Consider the following 17,548-nt stretch of genomic DNA (forward strand, 5'->3'; position numbering starts at 1 on the left):
AGCTAATACAGATGGGGGAAAAATGATTCATCAAACAACATCTGGATATGTTCTCACCAGACTTTTTTGTTCTTAGCCTATACATAAGGCACCACTTCAAACCAAACTGCGTCTATTGCTCAGCTCTTGGTACATTTTATTGGCATCTCAAATCTAGGTTCATCAGAGTAGTTCCTAGCTCCAAAAGATGATGGTTGACCAGATAAAACCTTAGAGGAGAAAAACAATGAGGCAAGTCACGTCAGTTGGTCAGTGTTCAGAACACCTCCAGGTGGCAGTGTTTCACCTGTTTCAGTTGTTGTGAGCTCACTATTGTATCTGCATCCCAGCATAGTTTTTCACCTGGGTCATGAAGTTTTTTCCAGAATGATAATCAGATTGAATTTCAGTCTCTCCATTTAGCTAACTTAATGGTACCCATGGAAAATACTAGAGTTTGACTTCACTCTACTTGTGGTCTCCCAAAAGAATGATCTGGGTACACCCGTGATTCCCAGCAGTAGCATGGCTAGCTCCTCAGTGGGACCTGGTCACTAATGTGTATGACTCCTGAAGAGATGACTTGCCTTTCAGAGAAATGATTGCCAGATTTTCAGGTCCCCATGCTGGTCACCTCAGGAACTGCAGCTCTTGTTTTCTGGTGTCTTTTTTTAATTCTCCCTGTTGAAACACATACGTGGAACCTTTTTCTTTTTCTCTTTCTCCTCAACTCACATCTATGATTTGGATGTGGGTATTTTGCCTTTTGGATATTTTAGAAACTTGTCCTTTGCCTGTGACCCTAAACAAAAAAAGTTCTTTTAGAATTCACAGTCATTATGAGCAGTTTTTAAGTAGAAAGAAAAAACATTTTTTCTTAGAATAATTGACCAAGAAAAGCAGGAGATAAATTTGTCCAGTATTGGGATGGCTTTTCTCTCTGTTTCTGATACACAACTTCAGCTTGAACCACATAATTGCTCTTTAAATCCATCCGCCAGACAGGCTGGACATTCTGTGGAACCATGGATGCTTGGGCATCTCATTTATAAAATATGAGTATTAAAGATAGTAATTACTGTCACTTTTGCCCTAAGAACGTAAAATTCACAGCATAGCTTGGGGCCACTGCCCAGAAACCACCCAAGTAGCTCGTGGCTCGAACTGTCTCCTCAGTGTTGGTTTTTGGACAATTACTTTTACTTCATCCTTGATGAAGTCTTTTGGGGGGACAAAGAGAAGAATGATATATTGGCCAAACTGAAGGGAATGTGCATCTTTTCCCTGTAAGGATGGCTTGAGTTTGTGGAGCATGCTCCTTAAATGATTTTTAAAAAGAAGGAAGAAAAGAAAAGAAAATGGAAAGAAAGAAAAAGAAAGATGAACACTTGATCACATCTTGATGGAACTCTCTGGAGAAGCTTATGAAAACAGCTAATGAAATATTTCACTCATTCTAGCCAAGAGGAGCTCTTGTTTTGTTCCTTTAGTAAGCTTTCCAGAGAATTCCAGAGCTCTTCTTCCTAAACCCAACATGAACTACTTGGGAGGTGGATCAGCCCCATGGCTGGCTGGCTTTAGGAAGCCTCGTGTCCGGGAGGAGGCTGTACCCCACAGAGAAGGGGTACCAGCATGCTCAGAGTTGGGGTACAGGCTGGTGTTTCTGGGATTTCAAAGGTCACAGGTTTTTGAATACAGGAATAAATTTCATGCTCTCTTCAGGGTGTGTCTACACACATACACACACACAATCTCAAGCCAAGATTTCTAGGCCTCTCACCATTTGTCACATTACAGCAGTTTCCATAGCAAAATGAAAATGTTTGAAGAATCTTTTCACAACCCCACTGAGTGATCAACATTCTTCATATTTAAGAACTCCTGGGGCGTTTGTAACAACAGATTCTTAAGAACGCCTCTCAATTGGCTATTGGCTTCTTTCCTCTGTGTATAGGGTAAGTACACGTGGGCCAAAATAAATGGGAAGGGTGTCAGGGACTTGGGGCATAGATAATGCACTGTAATTTGGAGACCAGTTAATAGTCATTTAACATGGGCCCAAACTTGACCTCCAGTGACACATGTACATCAGCTCAAGGAAGATCACCTCTGTTTATTAAACAATTAGTTTGCTCTCAAGTTTTCCATTTGTTACTTGTTACATATTGCTGAATGAGGATTTTTTTGTTTGTTCTTCCCTTTTCTCATGTTTCATGGAAGCCACCAAACATTCATCGCTCTTCATCTGATTTCTTTTATCCCAAAAGTCTGATTCGTCGCACAGGACGGTCCCTGGCTCTGCAGGTTGGCGCTGTGTTTGGGCCAAAGCTCAGAGCCACTGTTGTGGCTTCTGTCGCTCCCTCCCCGCAATGCTGCTTCTCTCACATAGTCTCCAGCTCCCCAATGCTTTCCTCACCCCATCAGTGTGCCTCACACTCAAACTTGGGCTGTTTTCTTCTCTGATTGATGTTTTCCTTCAGAGTAGTAGCTAAGCATTATCTTGATCAAAGCCAGTATGTGGGAAGCTGCTGTTTGGTCCTGTGTTCCCACATTTGTTCATTAACAAAGATTTGCCATGACCCAGGTGTTATGCTGGGCTGGATGCTTTTAGGGAAGAAAGTTACAGGTAAAGAATGATAAAATGGGACAAGAACTTGTCATAGGACATGGCTTGTATAGACCATGTCCTTTGGAATGTTAGGTGAGGGAAAGGCCTCAAGGGGTGCTTCCTGGAACTGAGAAGCAATCTTTGAGTTGAATTTTGAAAGCTGGTTGAAATTTGAACATAGGAAGATGAAGAGAAACTGGGAGCTAGGGAGGGTGTAAAAAAGAGGGAAAGGAAAGCCAACACCCACCTTGTAGAGGCCAGTTTCTACCTGCACTCTTGTTTGCTTTCCTAAGAATTCCTGTGAGATGGTTGGTCTTGCTCCCAATTTACAGATGGGGAAACTGAGGCTGGGACCCATTATCATTAGGTAACTTCCCCAGTCACCCACCAGTGAGCAGAAGAGCTAGGATTGGAACCCAGGTTTCTGAAAGGTCATAAGTCATATTCTTTCCACTCCATCTTGAAAAACAGTGAGAGAAAAACCTAAGTCATCAGAAAGAGCTTTAACTGCTGCTGAGGGCCTTGTCAGGGCCTCCAAGAGGAAGCAGAGAGGAACATGGCCCGCCTAGGACGCCATCCAGGAGCAGGGAGAGGACTTGGTACTTCCCAGAAGCAGCTGAGCAGGAGGTTAGGAGCTCTGCCTACTTCATCTTTTTTGGGGTCCCTGAGAAAACAGTGGAAACCTTGGCCTGTGAGTTGCAGGCAACTTTCCAGAAACTGTCCTGTGCTGGCCCAGCTCTGCTGGTCATTCAGGATCATAGCACAGTGCTGTTATCTGGGCTTTGCACCTCCACCTGCCAAGGCTGTACTGTATTAAAACTTCACATTCTTTCATTAAATGATTTGAAAGGCAGAACCATAAGAACTGAGGTTAGAACTCAGTGGTAGAGCACTTACCTAACTTGTGCAAGGTCCTAAGTTCTATCCCCAGCACCACAAAAAAAAAAAAAAATAGAATTTTACAGTGGGAGGACCCCTCTTAGAGGTCAGTCCCTAAGTCTCTCCAGCTGTAGAATGACATCCCACAGGTGGCACAGACACCCAAAGTTGCACGGGCCATTGCAACAAGATGATCACAGACTCCAGTTCTGACCCCAGGCTTTTGGGTCCTGTGCTGGCCCACACCCCAGCTTGGGTTTGTGTAGACTCTTCCTTGTATTTGAAAGCTCAGCCCCAGTGGCAAAGCTCCACATGCAGCCAAAGCCAAGGCTTGTGAATGCAGAGGGGCAGCTGAAGACAGCCCCACTGCAAACCACACTGCTCAGAATTAGCTCCTCTCCTTGGCAGGAAGTCAGTTTTTCAAGTTTTATTTTCCCATAGTGTATTCTTTACTCAGTGGGTGTTATCTTTCTGCCCCAAAGGCTCCAGCCAAGTAGTACATTTTCATGACTTTTTTTTTTGTCTTTTCTTTTTTTGGTGCTGGGATCGAACCCAGGGCCTCGCACATGCTAGGCAAGCGCTTCATCCCAGCCCCCATTTTCATGACTTGAAGAAAAATACCATCATCAAGTATGATTTTGTTTTGTTTTGTTTTGCTTGTTTGTTTACTCCAGACCCCTTACATTTAAGAAATTTGGAGCAGAGAGATGAAAGTGGGAACCTGTCTTGAATAACTTCTCTCTTCCTAGACTGTTGTTCAAAAAGAGAGATCTGATTCCCATTATCCAGATGCAAATATCAATGAAGAAACTTTAGCTTCTCACAGAAAGTTGCAAACAGCTCCCTTCCCCATTGGTGAGGAGGGAGGAGGACAGCTCACTAGGATCTCCAAGAAATGGCAACTTCAAAACCCGGCAGTTTTTGAGTCACAGATATTTTGATCTCTTAAGTGCTCAGGCCTACGCTGAAGCTCATTTTCACTATATAAAGTTAAGCACCTTGAGTTATAGATGAATTTTCTCCACTCCTTGCGGGGATAATCTATGTCCCAGAAGTAAATCCTGCTTTTGCTGTGGAAGACAATTAAGTTTATAGGAGGAAGGTTATTTTATTATTTACATTCTGATGTCACTCCTTCCTTTCCTCTGAATTACAGGTAAAAGAAAAAGATGGAAATAGAGTTATTTAAGAAAAGCATATTTGGTTTTACTTACTTGGAAGAGTTTTATGTGCATAGGTTAAGACTTTTGTCATTGGTAAAACTCAGTATGAGCACAGTTCATTCTTTAGAGGCAAAGCACAAGGTATCCCAGGACTGAGTTTGTAATACTCTGGAGTGGTCACTTGCTTTCTAAAAACAAGTTTCTCTGCTACATTTTGAAGGCCAAAGCATGATGACCTACATAATGGGCTTGAGGTTTTTTTCTTTTGAAACTAACCTTCACCTATTGAAACGTATGTTCCTGCAAACCTATACCATCCCAAACAAGTACCGTGTGTGTGTTTTTAAAAGGGAGTTAATTAGAGGCTTTATGTATGTCTAGAACAAGGAAGCAATGTTGTGAGTTATTTTGTTGACATCAGTACAGTACCTACTGACTTCTTCCCAGTGTTCACGTTGTCTGGGAACTGTGCTGTCACTGGTATGTCTTTCCAGTTCAGCAGGCGGTCAAATGTAGAGGTGGTGAGATTTATACTGGGGAGACATCCAAACCTCTTGACATAGCAAAGGTTGGTGGCATTTTTGAAAATGGCTGCAGAGAAGGGGTGTACAGCTAGCAGCCCTCCTGCTTCCTCTCCAAAGGATTTTACCTCTTACTTAATATTCAATGTGTGCAGACTTTAAAAGTATTCCTTCTTCTGCAGTTATTATCACCACCTTGTCTGGTGAACTTCAACAAAAAGCCAAGGCAGGTACTGTCAACATTAGCTGTGCTTAGTAGATCTCATCTACCTTCCATGCATAGTTGTCCTTTAGGTGTTCCTCAGATCACTGCAGTCTGGTTGTTTGTGGCCAGTAGTTGTTCTCACCTCCTTAGAGCATGGCTTTGGATGAATGCAAAATAGAGACTGTAGTTGTTGCATCCCTGCTCCTGCTGAATGGGGGGGCGGTGGGCAGGGGGAGGCCAGGGTAGCAGAGAGCCTTCCAGTGCTCTCCTAAGGGGCCATGGGCACGGTGGCCCATAACTGAAAGTAGGTGCAGCCATTTCTCCACATACTCAACAAACAGCCAGAGCTCTGGTAAGTGTGCTGAATGGTCAATAGTTGAAGAGTGATACAAGCTGGGGTGGAAACATCAAAAGAACTCTTCAGTTAATCTTATTTCTGTGATTGGGCATCCCAAATGGTAGGACAGATGGACAAAGCCAAGGCTTAAGGGAATAAATGAACTGAAAGGTAGTTAAAGCCTCTTAAAAGAGTAATTGAAAACAAAGAAGTGTGCTTTTTCAGGCTTCTAGGCATTCTCTCTTCCATTGAAGTAACTGCTAGTGTTCTAGTGAGGTGGTTTTTTTTTTTTTTTTTTTTTTTTTTTTTTTTGGAGAAACATAAAAAACTCATTGAAATCAAAAGGTGAATGTAGGAAGATGTGTTGGGGAAATAAATGTTGAGCAAATGGACCTCTTCTTCACAAAAGGCTGAGTGAAGACTCCCTCCTTCCTCTTGTCAAAAAAAAAAAAAAAAGGATTAGCTCTTTGCCTAATCTTATTGACAAAATATGATGACTTCGCAGCCATATAAAATCCTTTCTTTATCTACCTTGTTCTCCATCCTACCCCACCCCATCTTTGTTGTTTTTGTTGTTGCCAAATGTGGCACCAGAATAGCTGAATTTTTCCAGTTGTGCTTTCAAATTGTTTTTTTCCTACAAAGAAAAGGTATATAAAGGAAAGCAAGTGAATTCCATCTGCTCTTAGTAACTGGTAAACCTTCCTTTTCTCTGTACAACAGCAGTGGACATACTTTGAGGATAATATTTGAAGTTGTCCTTATTTACATATTACATGTTTATAAACAAGAGAATACCAAAGTTCCAGAGTTAGTGCATTCAGTTCATAGTTACCAGGTTGCCATTGGCTACCGTGGCTGTGCGAATGGGTTGAGGTAGTGATTTAGGTTAAATAATTACATGTAAGGACCACACATGGGAATATGAATCATTGGTAAAGTTTATTTTTGCAGTTCAATGAGGTAACTCTGGACTTAGGTTAATGAAAAGAAGAAACTGTGTGGTTTAAAGCAAGACAGACAGCCCGTACATGGTTCAGGGAGATGAATTTCATTTTGGGTGAATCTATGATGCTTTAGGAGGATAGCTGTGTGCCTCTGGAAGATACCTTCATCATAAGAGCAAGCCATGTATCCATTATGGAAAGCATCATAGCTGTAAGAATAAAGGGGGTTCTTTTAATAACAAATAAGTTATTTAAAATTCAACATGTCTAGAATTTTAGACATTCCACATTGAATGTAAAATTCTAAACACTTAGAATTAGAACTCCAAAGATAATGTTCAGTTTTAGAAAGCAACTTTATTATCTTCATAAGGGAGAGATCTCTTACCCTTTTGAGCAAATATAAATACACTTTGAAAACCACTAGAGACCATGGCAAAAAGCAGGCAATCTGTGTGTGTTGTTTAAGCCTTGATGCAGCAAACCCAGAACTGTCCTGGCAGATAAAACAGGCCTAGGAAAGGTCATTGCCGTCCCATTTCATGGTAAGGACATTACTTTCTCAAGTTGAGACATCACAGGAAGTCACTGTATACAAGAAGATTCGGAATCTCTTCAAAGAGTCTTCAAGAAAGGAAGAATATTTGTCAGCTCCTGCCAGGAATGCTGTCCCATAGACTGTGGCAAATTATCTACCACATCTGAGTTCTTATGAGAGCAATCCAAATGCAGGAGCTGGGGAGAGCTGTAGATAGCCTGGTCTGTGTAGTTCACTCTTGAAAAGAATATTCTATCATGAAGGTCAAAACATGGGCAGTGCAGACCTTCATTATTTGAGTGACTGGGTAGGAAAGCTGGTCTAATGCAAATGTCTGGAAAATGTTGACCTCTCACCCTGTGCCTGGCAACACGCCTAAAGGTTTGTACATATTGAACCCCACAAAGCAGTTGCTAATGCTATCTCCCGGTTTTGTAAATGGAGAAGCTCAAGCTCAGAAAAGTTAAAAGAAAAAAAAAAGAATAAAGAAAAAACTCCTGTAACAACTGGTAGAGCCTGGGTTAGAACCAAATTATTTGATTCCAAAGCCCAACCTCAGCCCCACTGCATTACGCTACTGAGAGTTGTGTTTTATCCCATTACCTCACATAGACAGGAAAACAAAGGAGGACATTGTAAGGAAATAGACAAACCAGGATCAGGATGTCGCTGAACCCTTACACAAGAGGCCTTTGGAAGTCAATTTTACAGCAAGGCTCGATGGTCAGAATGAAGCAAAGTTAAAACAATGGTAAATTCAAAAAAAGAGTAGTTTCTGAATCTCCAGCATACATCTGCGACAGTCCCCAAATAACACGAGATAGTCTGAAGATGTAAGTGAGAGAGCAGTCAGCTTAGAGCCTCAGCAGATTTGGTGACCTGTTGGATTGACTTTGAAAACCATTTGACTATTTAAAGCAAGTTGAAGGTGATTTGCATCTAAAAACCTTTAAACAATCAAATGGGATTTGAAAAAATTCAAATTGTTGAATAATCCCTAAAACCTATTCATTGTGCAAATAAACAAGACAAACGCTTCTGACAAAGCTGGTGTAACTCAGGCGATCCACTACCGTGGTCAAGGAGGAAGGGAAAGAGGAACAGGTCTAAAATGGCTAGTTCAGCCCAGACCTTTCTTCCACAGAGTTAGTTCTTCATCCCTGGAAGAGAGCATAGGGCCCTTCCTGCTGTGCTCAGGCTGGTCTTCAGCTCTATTCCTACGAGAAAGCCAGGCACTTCAGAGCCGTCTCAAGTGCATCATTAGGGGAAATGCAGAATGTGTACCTGACACACATTTGGCAAAAGTAGGGCAAAAATGTACAAGAGACCCTAAAGCTATGACCCAGGTGCTTATAAATGAGCATGGGCCCTTGTCACAGCAACCCCAGTAACTGAAGTCATGTCACCATCATGCAGCACCCCCTCTTCCATCCCACCCACCTAGGGGATCCTGTAGAGTTACTTCAGGGGCTGGATGTGGTGGTCCACGCCTATAATCTTAGTACTTAGCATGCTGAGGCTGGACGATTCCAAGCTCAGAGCCAGCCTAGGCTATGTAGTGACACCCTGTCAAATTCTTTCCCGCCAGGGATCCTCAATACATTTCTATTACTTTCACCCTCTTGATCCCACAGCTATGTTGGTAGGAAATAAATGTGTGAATTTACCTTATGATATAGACAAAAATGAATTTCAGGGTTAAGTGCCTGGGTCCCTAGACCTCAAGACACTGAGTAGTTTGAAGCACTCATACTTCTTCCTCATCTATAAAAGGGGGTTGATAACAGGACCTGTGTCGTAGGGAAATTGGGTGGATTAAATGCAATTAAGCCCAGGACATGCTTAGCACTGGCCCACCACAAGTAAGTGGGCTATAAACACAGCTGCCAACCATATCCCGTGCTGCTGCATATCAAGTTTTATCTTGAGATCAAATGTAGCAGATAGATCACAGCCACTTGAACCTGAAGGACTCCCCATGTTTAATAATTGTTCCATAGGGATGGATACTGTTCCAACTTTTGTAAGGGGTGGCATCTCTTTTTAAAGGAGGGTTGCATTTTGTTTGGTTGTGCGACTTCTGAATTTTGACTGGGAAATGGATCTAGAAACTAGATACTTTTGGGGTCCTGTTATATGAATATTTTCTTTTCCAACATAGTCAGATGTGGGCTTTTCTCATACTGAGATTCACCTGTGATTGGACAGTTGTAACTACAGTCACAACTGGAGGGAAGCGCTTATGCACGGCAGGTTTGGGGGAAGAGGCAAGGCACACCTCCACCTACGCACATTGTGACTTCTCCCACGTCCCTTCTCATTGACCAAGAACGGCACCTGCCTTGAGTTGTTTCAGATGTGATTATTCAGTGAGACAACACCCTTGCCTTTACGAGCTGTTTGGGCTCCTTTCCACTCATAATCAAGGTGTCACATATTGGTAGAAAGAGCACTGAAGAAGAAAGGGTCCTATTGTGCAAACGTACATTTTCCTATCTGGGAATAGCTACACAGATGTGAGGAAGTCTTCCAGGACTAGGTCTTTGGCTTTCTTTGTGGAACTTTCCAGAGTATGTCAAACAGAGAGAGGAGGGAGCAGGTCCTAGTTTTCACATTTGTGTCCCCACTCACTCACTCACAGAGTTCTCAGGTCTATGTTATAAAAATTCAGCTTCTTCCATCTTCTCAGAAGCTGACCAGCAACCTTACCTCAGTCACGTTCTGTGTACTTAGGCTCAAATCACGTGATGAACATGAAGCAAGTGTCTACAAAGTAAACCCTAGCTCATTCTCTCCCCACACATCTTTATACTTTCCATGTCCCTGTGCAAAGCACAGGTATATGCAGAGGTGACAAAAACTCTGAGGGTGGAGCTCATGCCTGAAGTGAATGAGGGAGATAGACATGAAGTAAGGAAACCAGCAGTCATGTCATCATGAGTTTGCATTCATGAAGGAAAAAACAAAAATGACACTGTGAGAGAAGACCAGGAGAAGCCACTCTGGAGACCAGGGAGGGCCTCTCTGAGGAGGTGGCATTTAAAACAAGACTGAAGGAGGAAAAAATATCAACCCAGTAAAATTGGAAGCAAGAGCATTTCAGGTGGAGGGAACAGCCAGGATAACAACCCTGGTAGGGACATGCGCCCTGTCTGTGAAGGATGACGGGTGATAGGTAGGAGAAAGCAGGGATGTGATCCCCGAGTTAATGCTGAAGCCTAAAGAGGATGTGGACAATCCAAATTCTTCTTAAAACCTCTGTCTTTTGAAAGCTCCACTGCGAGCCAAGTGAGCTTTAAAAAGGCAAAGGCGAAAGCAGGTGCCCATGGGAAAGACATTGCCATAGTCCAAAGGAGCAGAGGAAGGGGCTGGGGCTGAGGTGAGGGGGAGAAATGGGCAAGCTTCAAGACATGCTCCAAGGTACAGCCAGAAGTTCAGCAGCAGACAAGGAAGAGGAAGAGACCCAGAAAGATCCAAGATGCACCTTCAAAGCTGGACTACACTAGTTTTCTGCACAAGAAAAGGTTCTTTCCCCTTATTCACAAAGGTCACAGAGGTCTCCTTTTTTAACTGGCCAGCTACTCCTGATTCTGAAGCCATGCTCTGTCTGATACCTGACAGGTCACTGCTTATTTTACAGCCTACCAGGACGTCCTCTGAGAGTATTTATTCTAGACCCGGTTCCAGCATCCCTGGCTCACCAGGTCACACTATCTATGTAAGTATCTACTTTTGGGGCAGGTAAGCTTAAGGATTGGAACAATCTGATGGGTAATCCAAAACAAAAGCTGATGCAGAATGATTTCTGTTTCTCTTACAAGATCGTTTTCACTTTTGTTCATTAGTCTTCTCAGTCACATTATCGGCAGGTAATTCAGTTGATAAATGATCATCAGATCCAACTGTGAGCTGTGGAACACAGTAATATACAGGACGTAAAAAGTGGTTGTATCCATCTTACATTTTAGACTTGGGGGGATTAATTGTACACTTTATAATGTGGCTATTGAGTGTTAAATTCATATACAAAGATACTTAAATATTTTATTTGTTAAATATGTAGTTCTTTGCTTTTAGCCATCTGGGAGGAGTTTTTTAAACATCTGAGATTTTTCCTTTTCTGTCATAAATTTAGGAAAATATCCTTAAGGTTTACACATTTCTCTATTTAATGAATTCTAAAGGTGTTTTCCTAAACCTTTGATTTAAAAAAAAAAAAGCCAGGGTTAGTAGATGGCATAAATCAACCACTTTCTAAAGAGTATGTTCATGCTTAGCAAGGTGTTTGGGTTTGTTTATGTTAAAGGGCTTCACATTTCAAACCAGATATAAAATGTACTGACAATGGTTTCTCAGAGCAGTGAGACTACAGAGTAATTTTGTCTCTGATTAACTTTGCCAGGCAAAAGTAGACAACGAAATCCTGGATTACAAGGATTTAGCAGCCATTCCCAAGGTCAAGGCAATTTATGACATTGAACGCCCAGATCTCATTACCTATGAGCCTTTCTACACCTCAGGCTATGATGACAAACAGGAGAGACAGAGCCTTGGAGAGGTAAGAAATTCCCAGTGGTTGTGACGTTTACAAGTTTTCACTTTCTTTTTAGTTTTTAGCATAAGAACTACTGTGGAGTTAAAATAAGTCGGGCTTTGGATTGACAACTATTTACAGATTTCCATACCAGGTGCTTTGAGGTATTCAAAAACCTGTCACATGATCCCTGCCCTAAGGGAGGTTACAGAGGGGTGGGAGAACCTGCTGATGGCACATAAACCAGTGGTAAAGGATGAATCGGGTGTGGGATGATGGAGTCATGTGCTGGGATGGAAGCTGAAGTTGTCAGGGGAGATTTAGGGAAGAAAGGTCTTCTGGATAAGCTGAATGTGTGCTCTGAGGATCACAAGGAGAGACGGTACACCTCCTAAATTTTGGGAGCTGTAGTTTTCAGCATGTTAACATAGGACATGCAAGAAGAGAAAAGAGAGAGAAGGGGATAACAGCATAGCATGTTGATACGAGCTGGGTTCTGAGATCAAATTACCATGACAGCCATTCTGCTCCTAGATTCCTTGTCTATGAAACAGATAGGGTAGTGATAGGCTCTACATCATAGGAGTTTAGTAAGGATTAAAGAAACTAAAGTGTAAAGCAGTTAGCAGAGCGCCAGGCTTCTAAATGTTTAGTGTGGCAGCTTCTAATTGAGGCCAAATCATGCCCAGCCAGTACACCCATCCCACTGCTGGACCAGAGCCTCTCTATTCTTGGTCACCTTCCCCTCTCCCATCCCAGGGTTGGAGTACCCTGCTGTTACCTCTTACCAAGTCTCACAAGCTCTGATTTGTTTCTCCTGGTCTCTTCAACTAACTCTAGTTTCCACACACACCCCCTTTTAAGAAAAAAGTAATTAATTGATTGGTTGGCAGTAAGGATTGACCTCAAGCCCCTCTCCTTTTGTTTTTTAAATTGGAATCATACATAGACTGATTTGAGTCTTTTCAGAGAGAAGTTTCCCAAGTACTGGATTCAAATCAGCCATTCAGCCAAGGCTAAGCAGAATGTAAACTGACTGCAGCATCACGCAGCACTTTCCAGCTTAAAGAAAGATGAAGAGGCATGAAGATGTGGGGGATCTGTTTAATATGTTCTCAACTACAATATATATTTATTTTATAAATATATATTTTATAAAATTTTATAATATATTATAAAATATTTTATATATTTTTAAAATATGGATTTTATAATTCATATTATAATTATATAATATTCCTTTTATTTGCTTATTTTCTATTATGGGTTTTATTCCAGAGCTTCTCTCTGCAGAATGAAACAGGTGGGATCAGGAGCTCCATTTTCATGTAGTGCCATCTACTGGATAATTGGCAGTACTGCATCTGTGGCAGCTCTGAAATGCAAGTTGATTGTTCTGGGCTGTTCCGTTGTCATTGGACAGCAGAGAGTTTCATAGGGGATCAAGGGCAAGGGAACTTCCTCAACAAAGAGGCTGGTATTAAAGCAAGTGTGTAAGAACTTATCAGTGTTAAAGTCAGAGAACCAAGAGGGAGCTGAGGATTTGTTACGGTGTTCTGGATTTGTGTGTGCACATGTGGTGTGCATATGTGTTTCCCAGTGGCTCCATTTTGGGCAGTAAAACATTAAGCACTTAAGAGTTTGGATTTTGAAGTGAAATTTTCATTTAAAACCAGATTCTGAGCCAGGCATGGTGATGCACACTTATATTCCCAGCACTCAGTAGGCAGGAGAATTGCAAGTTAAAGGCCAGCCTGGGCTACATCACAAGACTATCTCTAAATAAATAAATTAAATCAGACTGATATTTACTAATCATAGGACTTTTGGGAAATTATATACTTTTAGTCTCTTTATCTATAAACTCAAGGTAGAGAACAGTATTACCTCTAAAGGTTTTTGTTTTTCCAGAGATTTAAAAAAATATTTTTATTAGCATAGAATAGTTGTACCAGGGGAAACATTTACACATGTGCTTACAATGTATCTTAGTTGGATCTACCCCCTCCATCATCCTCCCTCCCTTCTTAGACAGAACACAATATAATGCATGGTACAGTCAGCCGCTGAGTATTAGGGGAGCATGGTGAAAGAGAGTGATTAAGTGATGGGCAAAGGGGATTAATTTGATTAAAGCATAATATATACAGACTTGAAGGACCAAGGTGAAACCCCCTGAACTGTCAATATGTACTTAATTTTTAAAAATGAAGGGCAGGAGGGAAAAATAGGTCTTTTGGGGGGCAGGTACCAGTGGGAGGTGGGTGGGCTCAAGGAAAGGGGGAAGTGGGTGATATGGTAGATGTATTTTATATCCATACATGAAAATAGAAAATGAAACCTAAAGGTTTTATGTAAGGATTAAGTGAGATCTTTAGAACAGTACTTGACACATACGTGCTCAGCAAAAATACTGATTGCTCTCATTATTGGCACCATTACCATCCTAACTTGGGTGGTGACCCATGTTTTCTCTGTGCAAGGAGCATGCTCCCTTGGAGCAGAAACCAGATGTTCATAAACTGCAACTGAGTAAGCTCTACAAGTTAGTCTACTGTGTATTCATTCCATTAGTCATTAGCATTTGTGTCATAGAATCCATATATTGCCATTTTAGAAACACAGAAGGAACAAACTTAAAAGTTCTGCGTGGCCTTTCCCCTTCAGAAGACATGATTGGTATGGATCCAGAACGGTACCTTTGGACAAGGGAAAAGCTGACACCTGTTCTCACAGAAGCCATCTTCTCCCAGCCATGGTGGCTTAGAGTTGGGCCATAGCTGCAGATCCAATCACAGGGCTATGGAAGCTAGGAGTGGAGACAGTCTTCCAGCTTAGTGTTAATATGGAGAACAGAACAAATTCTAAAATTAGGAGGACCACCCAGCACTGGCTGTGTTCTCCAGGATGCTCTGTGTGCATTTCATTGCTAATTGAAAGCTTTTTGCATGTTAATTGTAAACATTTTGTTCATTCAGAAAATACTCATTGAGCACCACTCACACCAAGAATGGCTTCCATCACTGGGAATCCATAGTTGTGAAAGGACAGAGTCCTTATGTTTGTGGGGCTTGCAGGTTCACATGGGGAGCAGTCAACAAAGAAACAGATATGTAAGAAGAGTTTTACTCTTCTTACTCTTCTTATATACTGTAGAGAAAATTGAAACAAAGTCAGAAGAAAGCACGCTGGGGGTAGAGTTGCTACTTTCAGTAAGAGGAGGTCACCTCACTAATATGGGGAGTGAGCCTGTAGGTTTCCAAGTGAAAAACACTGGGGGACAGAGGAGACAGCAAGTGCAAAGGCCCTAAGGTGACATAAGGTTTGTTCTGTTGACAACCCCAAAAAAGCCTGTGTACCTGGAAAGATGGAAGCCAGAAGGTCCATGTGGGTGAGGTTGGTGAGGCAACCTGCTCATCACAGTCCTACTAAGCTAATTTACAGTGATTTCTGGGATTATAATTTAGTTAAAAATAGTGTTTACAAAGTCGTATGTTTTAGCAGATACGGTAACTCAGAGTAGTAAGCTGAGCCTACTTTGAATATACAGGGGAAACTAGTTCCAATTTTTCTAACTTGATTACCTAAGAACCATGGTTCTTAGGCATAAATGCATCAGAAGCTCTAGGGAACTTTGTCAGAGTTTACCATCACCCCAGTGCACACATACTAAATCACAAGATGGGGGCCAGGAACAGGTGCTGGCATGTGCATTTTGGGGTAACATTTCCTGCTCATTCTGATAAACAACTCTAATTCAAGGCAGTCAAGAGTTAACGATGTTGTGACTTTAAATTCTCTTTCTTTCTTCTAGTCTCCAAGGACTTTATCCCCTACTCCATCAGCAGAAGTAAGTACCATTTTGACCATTTTAAGGGTGGAGTTTGGGAGTTTCTTAGACTTTGTCTGGACTGAAATTTTTATAAAAAGGACGTAACACATGAAAGAACAGAAAAGCTATGAGATCATGAAGCACGTAGAGATTGCTTTTGTGTAAGACGGGACCATGAGACAGTAATAAACTTTATTTACAGTGGAGACTAGGGGATAAAAGTGGCCTCACGCTGATCTGAGCCCACACCTGTGAGTGAAAGGGACTGCAGCCTCTGTCCAGCGAGCAGAGGGTCTGCGTCCTTGTCTACACAAGCTGATACACTGGAGCATCTGAAATGGCCCATGGCGGTCATCATGTGATCAACAAGCAGACCCGGCTCTGTGGGCTATGCTAGAGCAGTTTCTGGGTACTTTTTTATAAAACTAGACGGATCTTTGGGAATCTCTGTCATTCACGAGGTGAAAAGTGTTTCACACAATTTCTCATAGTGCTCTGGTAACTTATAATTGAAGTTATAAAGAATTAAGTTGAATCATCAACAAGTTGCCAAGTTGAAGCACATCTTTTGAGGACTTTATATTTTGTTATTGTTACTAAATTTATTGCTGTAGCCAACTAAGATGCAGTCAGTTTCCTTGCTATTTTCTCTCAAATTTCACAAAACTGTGATCGCTGAGATGAGGTTTGACAGTTCAGGGGGTTTCACCTTGGTCCTTCAAGTCTGTATATATCATGCTTTAATCAAATTAATCCCCTTTGCCCATCACTTAATCACTCTCTATCACCATGCTCCCCTAATACTCAGCGGCTGACTGTGCCATGCATTATATTGTGTTCTGTCTAAGAAGGGAGGGAGGGGAAAAGAGGGAGGATGATGGAGGGGGTAGATCCAACTAAGATACATTGTAAGCACATGTGTAAATGTTTCCCCCGGTACAACTATTCTGTGCTAATAAAAATTATTTTTTAAATCTCTGGAAAAACAAAAACCTTTAGAGATAATACTGTTCTCTACCTTGAGTTTATAGATAAAGAGACTAAAAGTATGTAATTTCCCAAAAGTCCTATGATTAGTAAATATCAGTCTGATTTAATTTATTTATTTAGAGATAGTCTTGTGATGTAGCCCAGGCTGGCCTTGAACTTGCAATTCTCCTGCCTACTGAGATGAGGTTTTGTTCTCTACCTTGAGTTTATAGATAAAGAGACTAAAAGTATGTAATTTCCCAAAAGTCCTATGATTAGTAAATATCAGTCTGATTTAATTTATTTATTTAGAGATAGTCTTGTGATGTAGCCCAGGCTGGCCTTGAACTTGCAATTCTCCTGCCTACTGAGATGAGGTTTTGATTTAGTCATTAGTCACACATTCTTTCAAACTTTTTTTGTATTGTGCTAGAAGAAACTTCAAAGGGTAACAGATTCCTAAAATGTAAAATACTCTGTATTCTTCCAACTTTTTTTGACAGCTTTATATTGTGTTTGGGTATGAATGGTGTTTTGTACCTATGTCATGTAATCTATCCTTTTTCTAGGTTTGGACGTTGGAGACATAAAGTGGTGCCATTATGTTCCATTAATGTGATGTGTCTTAATTACTTAGTTATTCTCTAATTTCTTGAGCATGTAATACAAATTTTTCCCTTTGTGAATGGTGGTGTTATAAAAAAATTCTTTTAATGAATTATTCCTGTCAAAGATCATTTAAAATTATTTCCTTGGAATGTTTCTCAAGGTGAGAAATAGTTACTGGCCTTAGTGCAACTGCCAGCTGGTTCTCCAGGGCCATCAGCTTAGAATGTCACCGGATGGTGGTACAGGCAGCTCAGGTCAGTGGTCAGACAAGAGATTAGTGTCAGGACACTGGTTCTGAAGGGAGCCCTGCCCACACCAGCCACCCACCGTCACAGGGGTCTCTGGCCTGCTTGGCCCCTTGTTCCACATCGCTGAGGAGGAAGGCAGTATGGTGGACTCTGCTGCCCTCACCGTTACGATCTGAAAT

At 41.5% G+C, this 17,548-nt stretch overlaps 1 protein-coding gene across 10 annotated transcripts in view; it reads left to right on the forward strand.

Moving 5' to 3' along the window:
- Nucleotides 1-17,548, forward strand: part of Ablim1 (actin binding LIM protein 1) — a 291,006-nt gene that overhangs the window by 244,517 nt on the left and 28,941 nt on the right. For 8 of the 10 annotated variants that reach the window (XM_074078243.1, XM_074078244.1, XM_074078246.1 and 5 more), the window contains 5 exons: nt 2,200-2,283; nt 5,333-5,380; nt 10,818-10,895; nt 11,580-11,735; nt 15,526-15,561. In XM_074078243.1, coding sequence (XP_073934344.1) covers nt 2,200-2,283; nt 5,333-5,380; nt 10,818-10,895; nt 11,580-11,735; nt 15,526-15,561 — 402 coding nt within the window. The remainder of the gene's footprint in view (nt 1-2,199; nt 2,284-5,332; nt 5,381-10,817; nt 10,896-11,579; nt 11,736-15,525; nt 15,562-17,548) is intronic. The other 2 variants (XM_074078238.1, XM_074078239.1) reach the window with 2 other exon arrangements.

This window comes from Castor canadensis, chromosome 7, assembly GCF_047511655.1.
Source record: "Castor canadensis chromosome 7, mCasCan1.hap1v2, whole genome shotgun sequence".
Taxonomy (NCBI): Eukaryota; Metazoa; Chordata; class Mammalia; order Rodentia; family Castoridae; genus Castor; species Castor canadensis.